Source organism: Dryobates pubescens, chromosome 3 (genome assembly GCF_014839835.1).
Source record: "Dryobates pubescens isolate bDryPub1 chromosome 3, bDryPub1.pri, whole genome shotgun sequence".
Classification (NCBI taxonomy): domain Eukaryota; kingdom Metazoa; phylum Chordata; class Aves; order Piciformes; family Picidae; genus Dryobates; species Dryobates pubescens.
The window spans coordinates 41,254,669-41,269,329 of record NC_071614.1 but is presented as its reverse complement, the minus strand read 5'-3'; the positions used below and the strand labels follow the sequence as shown (position 1 = coordinate 41,269,329).

The window sequence follows — 14,661 nt, the reverse complement described above, 5'->3', positions numbered from 1 at the left end:
GTACTTGATGCAGAAAAGCTTCAGGTTGTGTTAATAACCAATGCCAGGATATAAATGGTTTGTCTGTAAATTAATGCATACCTGCACTCTGTTACAGCAAAGATAATACACTATCATTTGAATAAACGTTAGAACTGTAATGGGAGGCTCTACTAGTCAAGACTCAGCATAACAACCTTAAATGGAAGTGAATGTTGTTGGAAATTTGTACATTGGGTTTCAATGTGCACAGTAGATTTGAGAGCACCGCTGCCTTGCATACCAATAGCACTAGAAGTGGGTTATTTTCCAAGACAGCCTCACAAAATTGAGGAACAGTTTAAATATTAAGATCTAATCTACATTAACTTCATTAAAAAAAAAAACCAACAAAACAACAAACCAAACAAAACAAACAAAAAAAAATCCCACAAAAAAAAGAAGAAAAAAAGAAACAAAACCAAAACCCAAACCCAACAAACCCTTCAAACCTGGTCCTCCTCCTACAGAAGCTGCCCAATGCACCTCATACATTTGTAACTTTAGATTATTTTTTGTTGGCTTTTTATTTTAAAACGTTCTATAAATAAAAAAATGTCAATCACATTGAGGAACATGAGGCACAGAGAGTAACGTATTGGTTCTGAGCTCGCATGCTGGAATTCCACTGGAACGGTCAGAGAAGTGCAGTGTGTGGAGATGGAGTTCACTTCTTTTTACCAAAAAGGCTGAATCTTTTCTCTTTGTCTTTCTCTTTGTCTTTCTCCCGCTTGCCGGGGCTGGACTCGCTGGTTATTGTGACGCTGGCAGGCAGGGTCTGGGCACGACTGGAGGCTGGAGTGCTCTGGGTGGTCGGGGACACTTCAATTTTATCAGAAGAGATAGCTGATGTGATGGCCTGAATCCACGTGTTCATCTCCTCCTTTAAGAAGTCCCAAAGGCAGAAACCCATTACAATCTGTGTGCCACACAACCTCTCTAATTCACACAACATTGTGGAAGGGGAATGGAAAGAAGTGGGAATGAAAGGGAACACAGTCCTGACCCATCCTCTGGCACTTCTCTGGTTACACTCAGGCAGAAGGTGGCTACTGGAAGCTGTACCAGAAAAGCCCTTCTGCTCTGGTGGTGCCAGTGGGAGCTTCTGCATCTATGCCTTACATTCATGTATGCACCAGACTGAAGATCAGAAAAGGCAAACAACCTTGAGCAATTTGCAGCTATTTCCCCCATTTTACAACAGCAAAGATATCACATCAGTAATAAACAATAAGAAAGACAAACTTACATCATCTTTGGCTTGGAAGAGGTATTCATTGCCATCAGTCAATCTGGAAAGAAAACCACCATCACAAATTTAGGTTAGAAGCAGCCACACTGATTCCACTCCTGCTTGTGTACCTACACTACATAATCAGAGACACACAAGGAACTGGATGGGACAGTCACAACATCTACAGATGCACAAATACATCCCAACAGCTCCTGGTTCGGTATCTGGTACTGTCCCCCAGAGGCAGCCAAACACACAGTATGCTCAGGTCTCTAGACATGCCTGTGGTAGTGGACATGTTCCAGCATGTCAGGAAAGACTGCAGAGCTTGCTGTCTTCAGCAGCTGATGTCTTCTCTGTCGGTGCTTGCTCTTTTAGGCAGATCTTTTAACTTTTGCAAAATACAGTAAAAAAGTTTACTCAATACTTTAAAAAGACAAAAGTCAGAGGCAGCATCCAAAGTTTCAATGGCTTTTGTGGAAACCTAGCAACTTCTGCAGCTGCTCTGCTGTCCTTACTACTGTGGTGGTGACTCAAGCTACTATACCATGTATTATTTATGAGTAGCTGCCTCTTCTCACAGTGAAGGTCAGAGTCTCCCTTCTGTTTATTTCTGTGCTGATTTTACTTAGATGGGATACATTTAACAATGCATATGAAGATATATATAACACCCTATCAAGCATCTGAACAAGTTGATGGCAGGGTCAGTGGGAGCTGTGCTGCAGGCTTCCTAATCTTTCCTCACAAAATGAAAGCATTTAAAAATCTCTATGAAATGAAATTAAATATTAAACAGTAAAATGACAGACACTAGGAAGAAGATAATTATGCTTTGCTTTCTTCTTTAAAAGAAAAATATTTCCAGTATAGTCCAGAGATCATGGATAAACCTTTCTGTGAGAGACCTGCCTGCACTTGAGAGCTGCAGAGCGTCAGCCTCTCCCATGTTCTACACAGAATTACAGAATGACAGGTTGGAAGGGACCCCAAGGATCACCTGTGCACCCTTTCTCGGTAATAGTGTAGTTTAAATGAGATGGCCCAGCACCCTTTCAAGCTGAGTCTTAAACCTATCCAGTGTAGGGGAATCCACTATTCCCTTGGGAGATTATTCCAATGTCTAACTGTTGTCATGGTGAAAAATTTTCTTCTGGAGTCCAACTGGAATCTCCCCAGGAGTAACTTATGCCCATTCCTCCTTGTCTGTTCCATGTGACTCCTTGTAAAAAGGAAGTATCCATCCTCTAGGAAGCCACCCTTTATGTACTGGTACATGTAATAAGGTTTTCCCCAGGCCTTCTCAAGGCTGAAAAAAACCCAATTCTCTCAATCTTTTCTCATATCTCCTCTCTCAGCCTAGAGGGGCAGGTGCCATGGCCATGCTGAGCTGGTGAACACTCTGGGGACGTTCATAATGAGAATAAGTAAGGAAAATACACAAACAATTACCTGAGAGCTTTGATGCAGGCAACAGGGTGCTTTAGAGAGAAGGGCAATAGAATTTTCTATCTAACTTTGTATTTGGAACAGTATACCCTTCCTTACATTACCAATTCATGGGAATTTAAAATGGTATAAAGGATGAATCACGTAGCTGCAGGCCTGTCTTCAAGAAAGCTAAATTTCCCTACATATTTGCTGTATATTTCCATATACACTTCCAATAAATTTCACAGGATTAGAGGACTCCCATATAAATATAAATTGTGCCCCTCCCTCAAAAACACATTTGTCTTGGAATCCACACGCTAATCAGTTCATAAAGTGAGTCTCCACTGAGAATCACCTAGCAGCTGTGTAATAGCACTAAAAGTTTGCACTAAAAGTTTGATCATTTAAGCATACAATTTTGGAAGGAAAAGCTTTAATTTTTTGAACAGCAAGTACTCCACATGCTTCAAAATTAAATAGTCTGAAACTACATGTTCTAGACCTGTAAATGTGACATATATTCAAGAGTCTCCTAAATCCTTACTGAAAAAAAATCAACAAGAGGCTTGATTTTGAGAAGAACAGAACCATGAACATTCATCTCTTTTCCATTAATTCCAGAGGGAGCAGTGGAAATGCAGGCTCTTTTCCTTAGGTTGACACATCTAGTCTTGTCCCAGATGTAAACTAGGTGCACGGATGATCCTGAGACTGTTTAGTGCTTGCTACCTTAGATAAATAAACTGCATTTCAGTACTGGGAAGAGCTTGTTCGGAAAGGCAGACACTGCAGTTAATATTCATGGTCATTCTTGGACTGGATCCTCCTGTGAATTCACACCATGAACATCTCCACCACAACTTAAACTAAAGGTAGAAAGCTTCAGCAGATTTACCTTAGCTTGAACACATGCTTTTTCTTTTTATAATCGACTGCTACTTCACAGACTGCTTCTTTTAAGCTGACAGGAATCTCATTGTGGTAAGGGATGCCAGAAGCAGCAGCTTTTGAATCCTTGTAGAAACCCATCTCTTGGTTGTTTATGACACAGTACACGTTATGCCATGATCTTCAAGACATAGAAAACAACAGAAGTATTTATTAATCTAATGTTCTTACTTGCAAAACTGAAGATATCAAACACAATTATGTCTCTAATGTAATGGAGGCTAGTTCAGCTCCAGGATGTGAATACAGCCTACACTGTCCTGGAAACTGCAGACTGTGAATTCTCTCATAAAAGCAATAATTTGGAGCCAAATGGAATGGAGATCTCCAGAACCTTCTGTGACAGCATGTTTCCTAACAGTGGGAGGACTGTTAGGCAGCCTAGGCAGTTTGCATACTTGGAAGAGAAACTAATCAGTCTTTTAATGACTACACTTCCTTGCAGAAAGAATTCTCATTGTGTAATAAACTAAGAAATGGTTGCACCTGAAATTTCTGATTGTTCAAATATTCTTGGTGGCATCACCCACCTCATTCTCTAATATAGCTATAAAAATCAATGATTACTAGAAATAATTGTCCCTAGACATTAGTACTGGTGGCTGTCACTGCTTCCACATAGTTTTCTGGTGTAAACAACTCAACTTGAACAAAACTCATGGTAGTACCATAGTCATCTGTAATCTGCATTCAGCTCTGCTGAGTACTTCAGCACCTACCAAATCCCTTGGATGCTGGTGTAGCTAGTCAACATATCCTTGTCAGCCAAGTCACAAATCTGGTTTCAAGAGCTCTCTCAGGCCAGGAAGGACCCCAGCCTGCTTTTCCAGCAGACAGAAGTTTTGCCTGTTTGAGAACTGCAGGACTGGGTCCTTAGGAATGGAATCAATTAAGGCACACAAGTTAGCTTCACCCGCTTTTCTCTTTTGAACAGATTGCAGAGTAGGTGGAAAGTGCTAATGTGCAAATCGAAAATGTTAGAAGAATATGGACATTTCTATCCTCACACCTACACGTTTTTTCTTTTCTTGTAGTAATGCACAACTTGAAAGTCTGGAATCAAATCCCACTACTGCCACAAATTCATCATGTGAAGTGGGGAAGTTGTGGTATCTTTACGCCTTAGTTTTCCACCTTCCAAATATGGCCAATGCTGCACTTTCTACCACGTATCTTTAGATTGCAACTTCATCAAATACAGTGCTCAACCATGCATACACAGTTCCTATAACAACAGGAGAATGTGCCTGAGAAGCCTTTAGGAGCTGGGAGAAGATGACAGCAGCAAGGTTAATATTTCCCGTCTATCATTCTTATATCTTGTTGAGTTAGGATGCAAGTATCTCCATTAAGCACTTTACCTGCTTGACGCTTTCTTGCTGTGTGTTTCCCACTCATGTTTGCGATGCAGGAAGCCCTCCATCTGAGCTGAAGGAATCTCTTGTGTTTTGGCTGGTAGAGTAGCAGCAGTCTGGGCCTGAATGGCCATCTTGGCTTTGCGGTCTGATGTTGGAGAAGGAACTGGACTAGACTCTTTAGAACTCGTCCTCTGCTCTGCAGCTCCATTGACCATTTCATTTGTTTCTGCAGTTTCTGCCACCTAGGAACATGAGAAAAAAATGTTCAGCTTGATGCCTATCAACACTGAGGTATCTCACAGTTAATCTGTTTCCCTGCACAATGTGGCTGTGTATAAACTTTGCCTGGAGAATGACACAGGCCAGTAAATTCTTTCTCACACTCCATGGAGACACAGAAGGCCAAGGAAATTAGAAGGTATGAATGGATTAGTACCCATTTTATAGGTGGAGAGACGGGGAAATAAGAGCAGTAAAACATTAGTGTGAATTTTACTGTGCTTTGCTCTGCTCGTCAATTCATTCTCTTTTGTATATTGTTATTCCTAAAATGAGAGCATTCAATTCTGTTGCTAAGTACTCAAATGTTTGGGACAGTAACAGTCACACTTTCTGCAAACCTAGAAGAACAGTAGAAGTTATACACATCAGCCACCTTAAATACATTTATGGCATTACTGGGGTATTAAAAATCCATAAGAGCTATTAACTATGAGTCAGAGAAAAATCTGCCAAAATTGCCCAGGAGCATTTACATAATCTGTGCAATTTATTTGTTCCTGTAAAAGCTCCTTTCCTGTTTTTCCCATTCCCTTAGTGACACAACAAAATCAAAACATGCAGAAATTAGAAAGATTACGCCATGCATTTCATGTCCACCATCCCAGTTAGGATATTGGATCTTAAAGACAAGGGAAATGAGGTCACATGTCAATTTATCAAGATCTTTTTCAGACGTTCGTTATTAGGTGGATTGGATTTGTGTTAAAGGAACTGAAAACCACCACAGTCACACAACATCACACAGCTATTTACCCCCAAACAAAGACAGAACCAAGGCCTTGCCCATCACTTGCTTTGTTGATCGCGTTGCCTGTCGCACTGTGATCGAGATAGCCTAGAGAGCAGCCATGTTTCCAGCAGCTCTGACTGGTCAAGCTGTCGACGTCTTCAGGAGCCATTCATCCCAAAATCATTTAAATTGGAATCCTAATGGCTATAAGCTTTTGAAACGCAGCTTGGTCCCAGTTTTTTTTTTGTTGGTTTTTGGTTTTTTTTTCTTTCTCTTTTTTTCCTTGTACCATTACTTTGACATATAGAGCCATTGGTAGCAGCTCAGGAGTTACACAACCAGTGTGTAGTATTATTATTATTAGCAAGTTGCTAAAGCTTAGTGCTGCTAATGCTCTAGTAGATTACAAACATTCTGGACTGTTTTTATGCAGACAAAGAGGTATTTGCAAATGGCACAATAATTAGACATTCCCACTTCTGCACATGGCCTGGACAATTCAAAAGCAGCCGAATTGTTATGCAACAAACTAAATTTTGCCATCTTTTGCTAGAACTTCTTATACCTGCTCAGTACACATTGTTGTACCTCACACCTTTGTACCACATATATCGACCTAGGAACAACTATGTGTCAGCTTGCTATGACCATGGGAAGGATTGGTTAACTGCCTTTAAGCAACGTAAATCTCCAGAGTACCGACACTACACCACTGAAACAAGGAAAGAATCACAGCTCACATTCCACTTCAGTCATATCTATTTTAATCTGTCCTTAAAGACATGGAGCCTTACAGCTTACTTTATGAGAGGAAACATCTACCCTGCACCACTATCCAGTCAATGACACTGTTTCTTCACAATTAGGATAAATCTAAGCCATCAAACCTCATTATTTGCATCCAAATCTCAGAATATAACAAAAGTGGTGTATTAAAGAGGGGAGAGGCTGATGCTGAAGATTACCCGAACACTGCCAGCACAGCTACTCTAACACAGGTAGTGAAATGAACAGTGCTTCACCAGTGAAATTTCAGTTAATCAGTCAACACCAGTGCTGATCACCAGTGGCCAACAGGTTCTGTTCAAGAAAAACGACAGCCCTTGTGGGAAATCTTTTTGACCAGTGACAGTTACTGAACTTCAGCCTCTTTGCCCTTCAACTGCCTGACACACAAAGCTTTTGTGACCAGCAATAAGGAACTACACAGAACTCAGTAACTTATATCTCAACAACTTAAACTACCCAGAACTACCTGTTACCTAAACCAGTGATGAAAGGAGCACATTTTATGTAGTGATGCTGGCACAATGTGATTTGGAGGTACCTATAACCACTAATCTGAAGTAAACCAGGCCAGTTTCAAAACAGCAGCCACTATATAGCTACTTAACATGGTTTTATGGGAAATGACATGTAATTTGGTGCTGCAATCTGCAACCCTGTGGTTTTAAATGGTAACTGCCAAATTTAGTAACACAACCAGACTTGTAACTTCTACTTAAGATTCTACTGATTGTAAAAGGCTTTGAAAAGCTTTTCTGATGCTCTTTCAGGTTTTATTTCCTTTTCATGTGTTATCTACAATTAACAGAAAACAAGCAAAATAAATCTGAATCACAAACAGCTATGCGAAGAATGTGTCATGAATATAGAGAAAATACAGGAGCTAACCAAACTTTAATGTAAACATGCATCGGGCATGCAAGACAACGCAACGGAGAATGAACATTAACAGCAAATTGTACTGTTAAAACAAAACAATTATCACGCACATGAACACAATTCTCTTAACTGTGACTGAGAGATTAGTTGCAGGTGCTTTAGTGGCTAAACACTACTCTTGAGATACTTAAAATCAGGACTGTAACATGCAACGAGACAGCTGGTGACAATGACTGGAGACATCCCTGGGATTTTCAGAGTGCCTGAAGCAATGTTACCTTTAGTTCATCAACTTAAGGCTCTGTACCACAGCAGATGTGTTTGTCTTTCCAAAAAAATGACAGCCCATACACTGTTCTGGCACTGGTACCATTTTAATGTGTTAAGCCAGTACCACAGGCCGTAAGAAACAGGTGAAATCCTACACTTCTAGTGCCTAAAATCATGGTGTTAATCAATAAATAACCAAATAACCAAACTCGTTTTTTCTCATTACAAAAGCGTAAGTTTTTATCTGTGAGTCTATTAATAGTAGCTTAAAAGAAAAAGAAGTGTATCTATGTACATTACTTTTACATATTACTTTTTAGCCAGAAAATATCTGAAGGCTTCCCAGATGGTGGTCTGAAGCTACAGCTACATTGCTCTGAGAACTGCCATACTGTTATGGGCACAGAGATAGTCACCAGATCATCTGCACATATTTATATGGAATTTTTAATAGCATTAAGAAGCTACATGTTATTATCCTGACAAAAGAAAGAAAAAAACCAACAAAACATGCATCATGAAGTGGAAAGCCAAGTTACAGCAAAAGTACAATCACTGAAGCACATCCTTTTGATGGCCTTTCTCACTTTACAAGCTCAGCCAATACAGAACCATTCAGCTGCACTGCTCAGCTAGCTGTCAGAAGCGTGAATTCTGATCAACAGCAGCACACCTTGTGCCTCAAATCAGACATTATATGGCTGTGGCTGTGTATATCTGATGTAGCGCAACACAAGATGCAATGAACTGAGCTAGAAAGCTCTCCTGAAAGACTCAAGTGCAGATGGTGAGAATTAACATGGAAATGCATTAGGTATCATGGTAATAAAATAGAGAAGCAAACAGGTGATGTATAAGGCTGTGGTAACCAAGAAGATGATCTGGGATGGGCTTGCAGGCCACCTCATGTTCCTTGCCACAACTACACAGCTCACTTAAACAGGAAACAAAAGGCTTAATTTAAAGAAAGAAAAAGGTAGAACTACTTAGTACCCTAAAGCATTGACAGAGTCTGTGTACAGACCCAGAAGTAACTGGGATAGGCTCTTTGAAAGAGAAACTGATGGGGAAAGGCATTTTCTCCCAGAGTCCTAGAGTGCGACCCACATTTCCTTTGCAGTGCTGGTTATGAGGTCTAATATCCATAGATCTGAGGCTGCCAGAAGCCTTTCTGCACTTAATATGAACCTCAGAGAGTGAGGTTCACAAACAGAAGAAAGAGAAGTGCCATTTTCTTTACGACTGAAAGTAGTAATTGAGCCAAGTAAGCTCTGCAGGGAGGTAATGGAGAGGTTAAGCCAGTTTTAACTACTGTGTTGCATTAACTGTATGTACATATTTACCACTGTATTTATGGCTGCACAGCAAGATTGTTGGCATGCATCCTGACTCCAATGGACCAGCCCAAATGAAGAAGGAATGAATAAGGCATGGACCATTCAGCATGTATCTATATAAAGAGCTGGGATTTTAGACCAACATATTTTATTTAATTTTTAAAGAAAAGCATCAAAACCTCTCCATCAGGGTCTGCACCCTACTCTCATTTATACCACTGTCTCTCCAGTGATACTAAATTGGATTGATGTTGTGCTAATTGGACAAGTCCAAGGCAAAACAGGGCCCCAAACCAGCTGTTCAGCAGGATCACAACTTGTCATGAGGGCTAAATACCAAGATAAATCTAGATACAAATTTTTAACGTTTTATTTCATGTTTATTTTTATCTGCAGTCATTGAGTCCATTCTGCATGGAATGTTGTACAACTAACCTTAAGGTTACAACCTTAAGGCTTGTATTCTATAGTTACAACTCTCCCCTCCCTCCCAGCCTTGACTGCTGAGCTCACTTGCATGTGTTCTCTTTGGCCTCGTAAATAACTCACTTGCTAATGCAGCTGATTTAATAATGTTGCCGTGCTGAAACCTGTTAGTATAGCTCGATGCGTCATACCTGTCAGATTCTAGTTCTCTTCTTCATTATGATGCAATCTCATTAAATCTCAATTACCCATATAAAGGACGATCTAGCTGGAAAATCTTAATACTATTAGCAACATGAAAAACTCACAGTCAATAACATGAAATAAATGTGTCACCTTAAAGTAACTGAGTGTCAGTGGGGAGATTCAAATCAACAAGAATTAAAATGAAGCAAATATATATCCAAGGGGCTGCTAATTAAATAAAAGTCAACTGATGGGAAGGAAGAGAAAAGCAACAGGGAAATCTGAAGCCAAAAGGTGAAAACAGTACCAGTAAACCATACTGAAAAAAGGTGTCTTTTGCTGCAAATGATTCTGTGTCACAGTCCAGACCATGATCGGTCATTGGCTGTCCGTCTGCTAATAAAGTTTTTGTAGTTTTGGTAGGTTTGGGAGCGGTAACTAACCCGTGGAGATTCCTGGTCTGATGGCAAACCATTTTGGGAAACCTGCTCTCCTTTTGTCCCATCCCTGTGGGAAGAAAGGTAAAAGAAAATAAATTGTGTGAAGTTCTTGAAAGCCACCTATCCTTCCCAACAAAGTAAGTTTTTCCTAGTGAATACTGCACACCTTACTAGGTCAATTTCTTAAAATCCTCAGGCCCAACTGAATAAATCCAGAGTTAAGTGAGATCAAAACAGAATTCCCTGAAAGTTACCTTACAAACAAGTCTACTCCTATCAGATAAGTAGTTTTATAAATCTTGATGTTTCATGGACATGGCTTGAAATATATCTGTAACTGATGCTTGTCAATGAAGAAAGCCAAAATTGTTCAGAGATTTGAACCCCTGACACAGGGATTCTAAAAACAGTGTTCTTACTTCAGGGCCAGGTACAGCTCAGCAGATGTAATACTGTCACATGATGAAAGATAGGAATATTTGACTTGGTAGTCAATTCAGGTCCCTCTGTAGAGGGATCTCGACTGACTGGACAGATGGGCACAGTCCAATGGAATGGCATTCAACAAGTCCAAGTGCTGGGTGCTGCACTTTGGCCACGGCAACCCCATGCAGTGCTACAGGCTGGGGTCACAGTGGCTGGAGAGCTGCCAAACAGAGAGGGACCTGAGGGTGCTGATTGACACCTGCCTAAACATGAGCCAGCAGTGTGCCCAGGTGGCCAAGAAGGCCAACGGCATCCTGGCCTGTATTAGGAATAGTGTGGCCAGCAGGAGCAGGGAGGTCATTGTGCCCCTGGACTCTGCATTGGTTAGGCCACACCTTGAGTACTGTGTCCAGTTCTGGGCCCCTCAGTTTAAGAAGGACATCGAGACACTTGAAGGTGTCCAGAGAAGGGCAACAAGGCTGGGGAGAGGCCTTGAGCACAAGCCCTGTGAGGAGAGGCTGAGGGAGCTGGGATTGTTTAGCCTGGAGAAGAGGAGGCTCAGGGGTGACCTCATTGCCCTCTACAACTACCTGAAAGGTGGTTGTGGCCAGGAAGGGGTTGGCCTTTTCTCCCAGGCAACCAGCACCAGAACAAGGGGACACAGTCTCAAGCTGCGCCAGGGGAGGTTTAGGCTCGAGGTGAGGAAAAAGTTCTTCACCGAGAGAGTAATTTGTCATTGGAATGGGCTACCCAGGGAGGTGGTGGAGTCACCATCCCTGCAGGTGTTCAAGAGGGGATTGGACATAGCACTTGATGCCACGGTCTAGTCACAAAGGTCTGTGGTGACAGGTTGGACTCGATGACCTTTGAGGTCTCTTCCAACCTTAGTGATACTGTGATACTGTGAAATTTCCAATTCAGGTATCTAGGAAAGGTCCTGTCCCCAGAAGCCACCAAGTCTTCTTGAAAAGGGTCACATTCCAAAACCATATGACCTTCAGGCTCTCTCTTTACAATGCATCTTCAGCCTTAGAATTCTGTCTCTACACACTTCAACTTCCTGCACCCTGGGCTTACCACTGCTGCTGGGAGCCTGCATCCTCTGCAACTTTTGGGCTGGGCTCTGGAGTGGGCGGCTGTCTCTTCCTCTCTTCTTCCTCCTGTTGTCGACGTACTTCCAGCAGTTCCAACTGAGAAATGAAACATTTTTGTGGATTTAAAAGCACTGCACATTTTTTTCACTGGCATATCTAGAAACTAAAACTAACTGCATATGTTTCTTAATCATTACTGAAATTAAAGCTTGTTGGAACAAAATTTGAAGGCATCAGTCTTTAAAATGATTAATTATGCAAGGTTTGTGGCATTAAATTTGTATGTAAAGGCTTACAGTATCAAGAGGAGTGTCTGGGCAGCATCTCATCACTGTCCATGTTTCATTTCTAATTAATTCTATTAGAAAAAAGCAACAGACAAATATGAAAGCAGCCAAAGCTATTAAAATGCTGAAAAGTTACATCCTCTTGTCTGCTTGCTAGACACAGAAATAAAGTGTTCCACATCCAAACCTCTGAAATTCACCAGCTAAATAAAACCAGTCTGATTTCTGAAGATGCCAAGAAACTTGATTTTGTCTGCAGCTTTGATGCCCAGTCTGTGTGAAAAATCAAGCCACTTGAATTTTGGTGTCTAAAGGAAAATTATTCTCCAAAGGTGGTGACTTGCTCTCCAAGCATTAATTAATGACATTGCAGCTGTTCTCAAAATTATTAGTGGTTTGTTTTTTTCTGTGGGTGTTTGTTTGTTTTTTGCTTATTATGTCTTTCTGGGGGACAATACAGCCTTGTACTGGAACAGTCGAAACACAACAAACATATTTGTCAAACTTCCTGTCTCAGCCCTATTTCCTCACACTTTAACCAAAAATCATTTCAAGTGTTTGGATCTGGGTCTTCTTCCCTTAAAGTAATTTATCACTTAAGCTTCTTCCTTGCAGGTTGTTGAGTTTAAAGGAATCTGGGAGGGTTTTTAGTATTGTTGGGAACATGAAAATTCAGAGTGGTTGATAAACAAATGGATCAATAACGGAGATTAGGGTGGTGATGCTGGGAGTTACTCTTAACAATCAGCTAGCACCAAAATGAAGAGGTGTGGCCAAGTGAGGTTGCAATTGCCTACAGCACTCACCGTGGTCAGTCTTTCCAGTGCTGCAAATCTCTCATCCCAAGTAGCTGCAGATTTTTCAAATGCTTCATGCCGCTTAATAAGTTTTTCCACTTCATCAACACTTTGACCTATTTCACGACTGGATAGGTAGGGCTCCTGTCCCAGCAGCCAGGCCTCAGCCACACTTGCATCTCTTGAAAACTGGTGCACCTCCAAAACTGAGCAAAGAATGTACAGGTGCCATTAACATCAGTAAGAGAATCACGCAGTCATCAGGCATCTTCTGAATTTACTTAAAATTCAGGGAGAAAAGTGAATGTACTTAGCTAAGTATCTTCCTTAACTAAGCTCAATTAAATTAATCACTTAAAACATGGAAATTTGTCCTGTTTGCTTTGAGGAAAACCAAAATTCAAGTCCATCTTAATTTCACCTATTTAATTTTGGATTTCGGTGTTTCCTTTTGGTTCTTATCTCCTGTAGCCTACTGCTGTCTGCTGGGTTTGTTCCTCAGACTGACCTGTCTACAGAAAAGTTGACTGTAGACTCTAGTTACCTGCAACAAGCAGTATTTCTGTACGTTTTTTTTTAGCACTTAAGCAGTTGTGATTTATTCAGAAAAATAATAGAACATTGATAGAATATAGAATAAACCAGGTTGGAAGAGACCTTGAAGATCATCACGTCCAACCCATCAACCAATCCAACCCACCTAAACAACTAACCCATGGCACCAAGCACCCCAGCAAGTCTCCTCCTGAACACCTCCAATGATGGCGACTCCACCACCTCCTCAGGCAGCCCATTCCAATGGGCAATCACTCTCTCTGTATAGAACTTCTTCTTAACATCCAACCTAAACCTCCCCTGGCGCAGCCTGAGACTGTGTCCTCTTGTCTACAGTGCTACAGGTTTCTTTCCTTCTGTCTTCACAGCTGAAATAAAACTTCCACTTTTTGTGAATGGGATCAAGCCATTTTGATGAATAAGAATGTGAAAACACCCAAAATGAGGGAAAATTGCCCTTGCTACTGTATTTCTTCTAGCTTGCTGAGGCTCAGAAATAATGACAGACGTATACACAGCAGCCCACAATCCCACAGAATGACTACACCATACTTCTGTTTTGAGAACCTGGACAACTGCCTGCTGCAAAGGCTTCAGTCTGCACGTGAAATGTGGTCACCTCTAAACATCAGAACTGGGTTGTTGGGCTGGTGTAAAACTTGTAAAACACTGCAATGATTAGAAGTAGACCTTTGGTCAGGAAACTGTTCATCATCACTCTAGCCTCTGAGATAACACAGGCATCTTGTGTGCAAAAGGTATCAGGCCTCTACCTCTCCCTGTTTTTCAGTAGTGCAAGCTTTGCAGAAACAGCTGGGATGTGACACCTGCAAAACAGTAGATCTATTTCACCTAGCTTCAAATTTGATCACAGAGAGTAATACATTTGGTACAAGTTTCTTGGTTTCAAATTCTCCATTATTTTATAATCAAGAGGTGTGAAGTTCAAGCACACTTTCAAGTACTGTTAATAAAAAAGGAAGGTGCTGTATGTTTTTTCAACACTCAGACACAGTGAAGAAAGTCCTGCCCCAAAGAAATCCAAGGGCATCCTTACTCAGTCTCAGCCACTCCCACCGGTCTTCCCATTTGTCAATCATTTCTTTTCTCTTTTCTGTCAGCTGCAGCAGCTTCTCCTTTATCTGGATTGAAGAGGAGAATGCAGGACTGTTAC

At 41.1% G+C, this 14,661-nt stretch overlaps 1 protein-coding gene across 5 annotated transcripts in view; it reads right to left on the bottom strand.

The window, feature by feature from the left end:
• Positions 1-426: 426 nt before the first annotated feature.
• SPTBN1 (spectrin beta, non-erythrocytic 1) overlaps positions 427-14,661 on the bottom strand; it is a 138,416-nt gene continuing 124,181 nt past the window's right edge. For all 5 annotated transcript variants that reach the window (XM_054180031.1, XM_054180033.1, XM_054180034.1 and 2 more), the window contains 8 exons: positions 14,545-14,629; positions 12,942-13,138; positions 11,832-11,944; positions 10,332-10,395; positions 4,996-5,234; positions 3,582-3,755; positions 1,268-1,310; positions 427-901 (listed from right to left, as the gene is read on the bottom strand). In XM_054180031.1, coding sequence (XP_054036006.1) covers positions 686-901; positions 1,268-1,310; positions 3,582-3,755; positions 4,996-5,234; positions 10,332-10,395; positions 11,832-11,944; positions 12,942-13,138; positions 14,545-14,629 — 1,131 coding nt within the window. In that variant the 3' untranslated portion in view covers positions 427-685. The remainder of the gene's footprint in view (positions 902-1,267; positions 1,311-3,581; positions 3,756-4,995; positions 5,235-10,331; positions 10,396-11,831; positions 11,945-12,941; positions 13,139-14,544; positions 14,630-14,661) is intronic.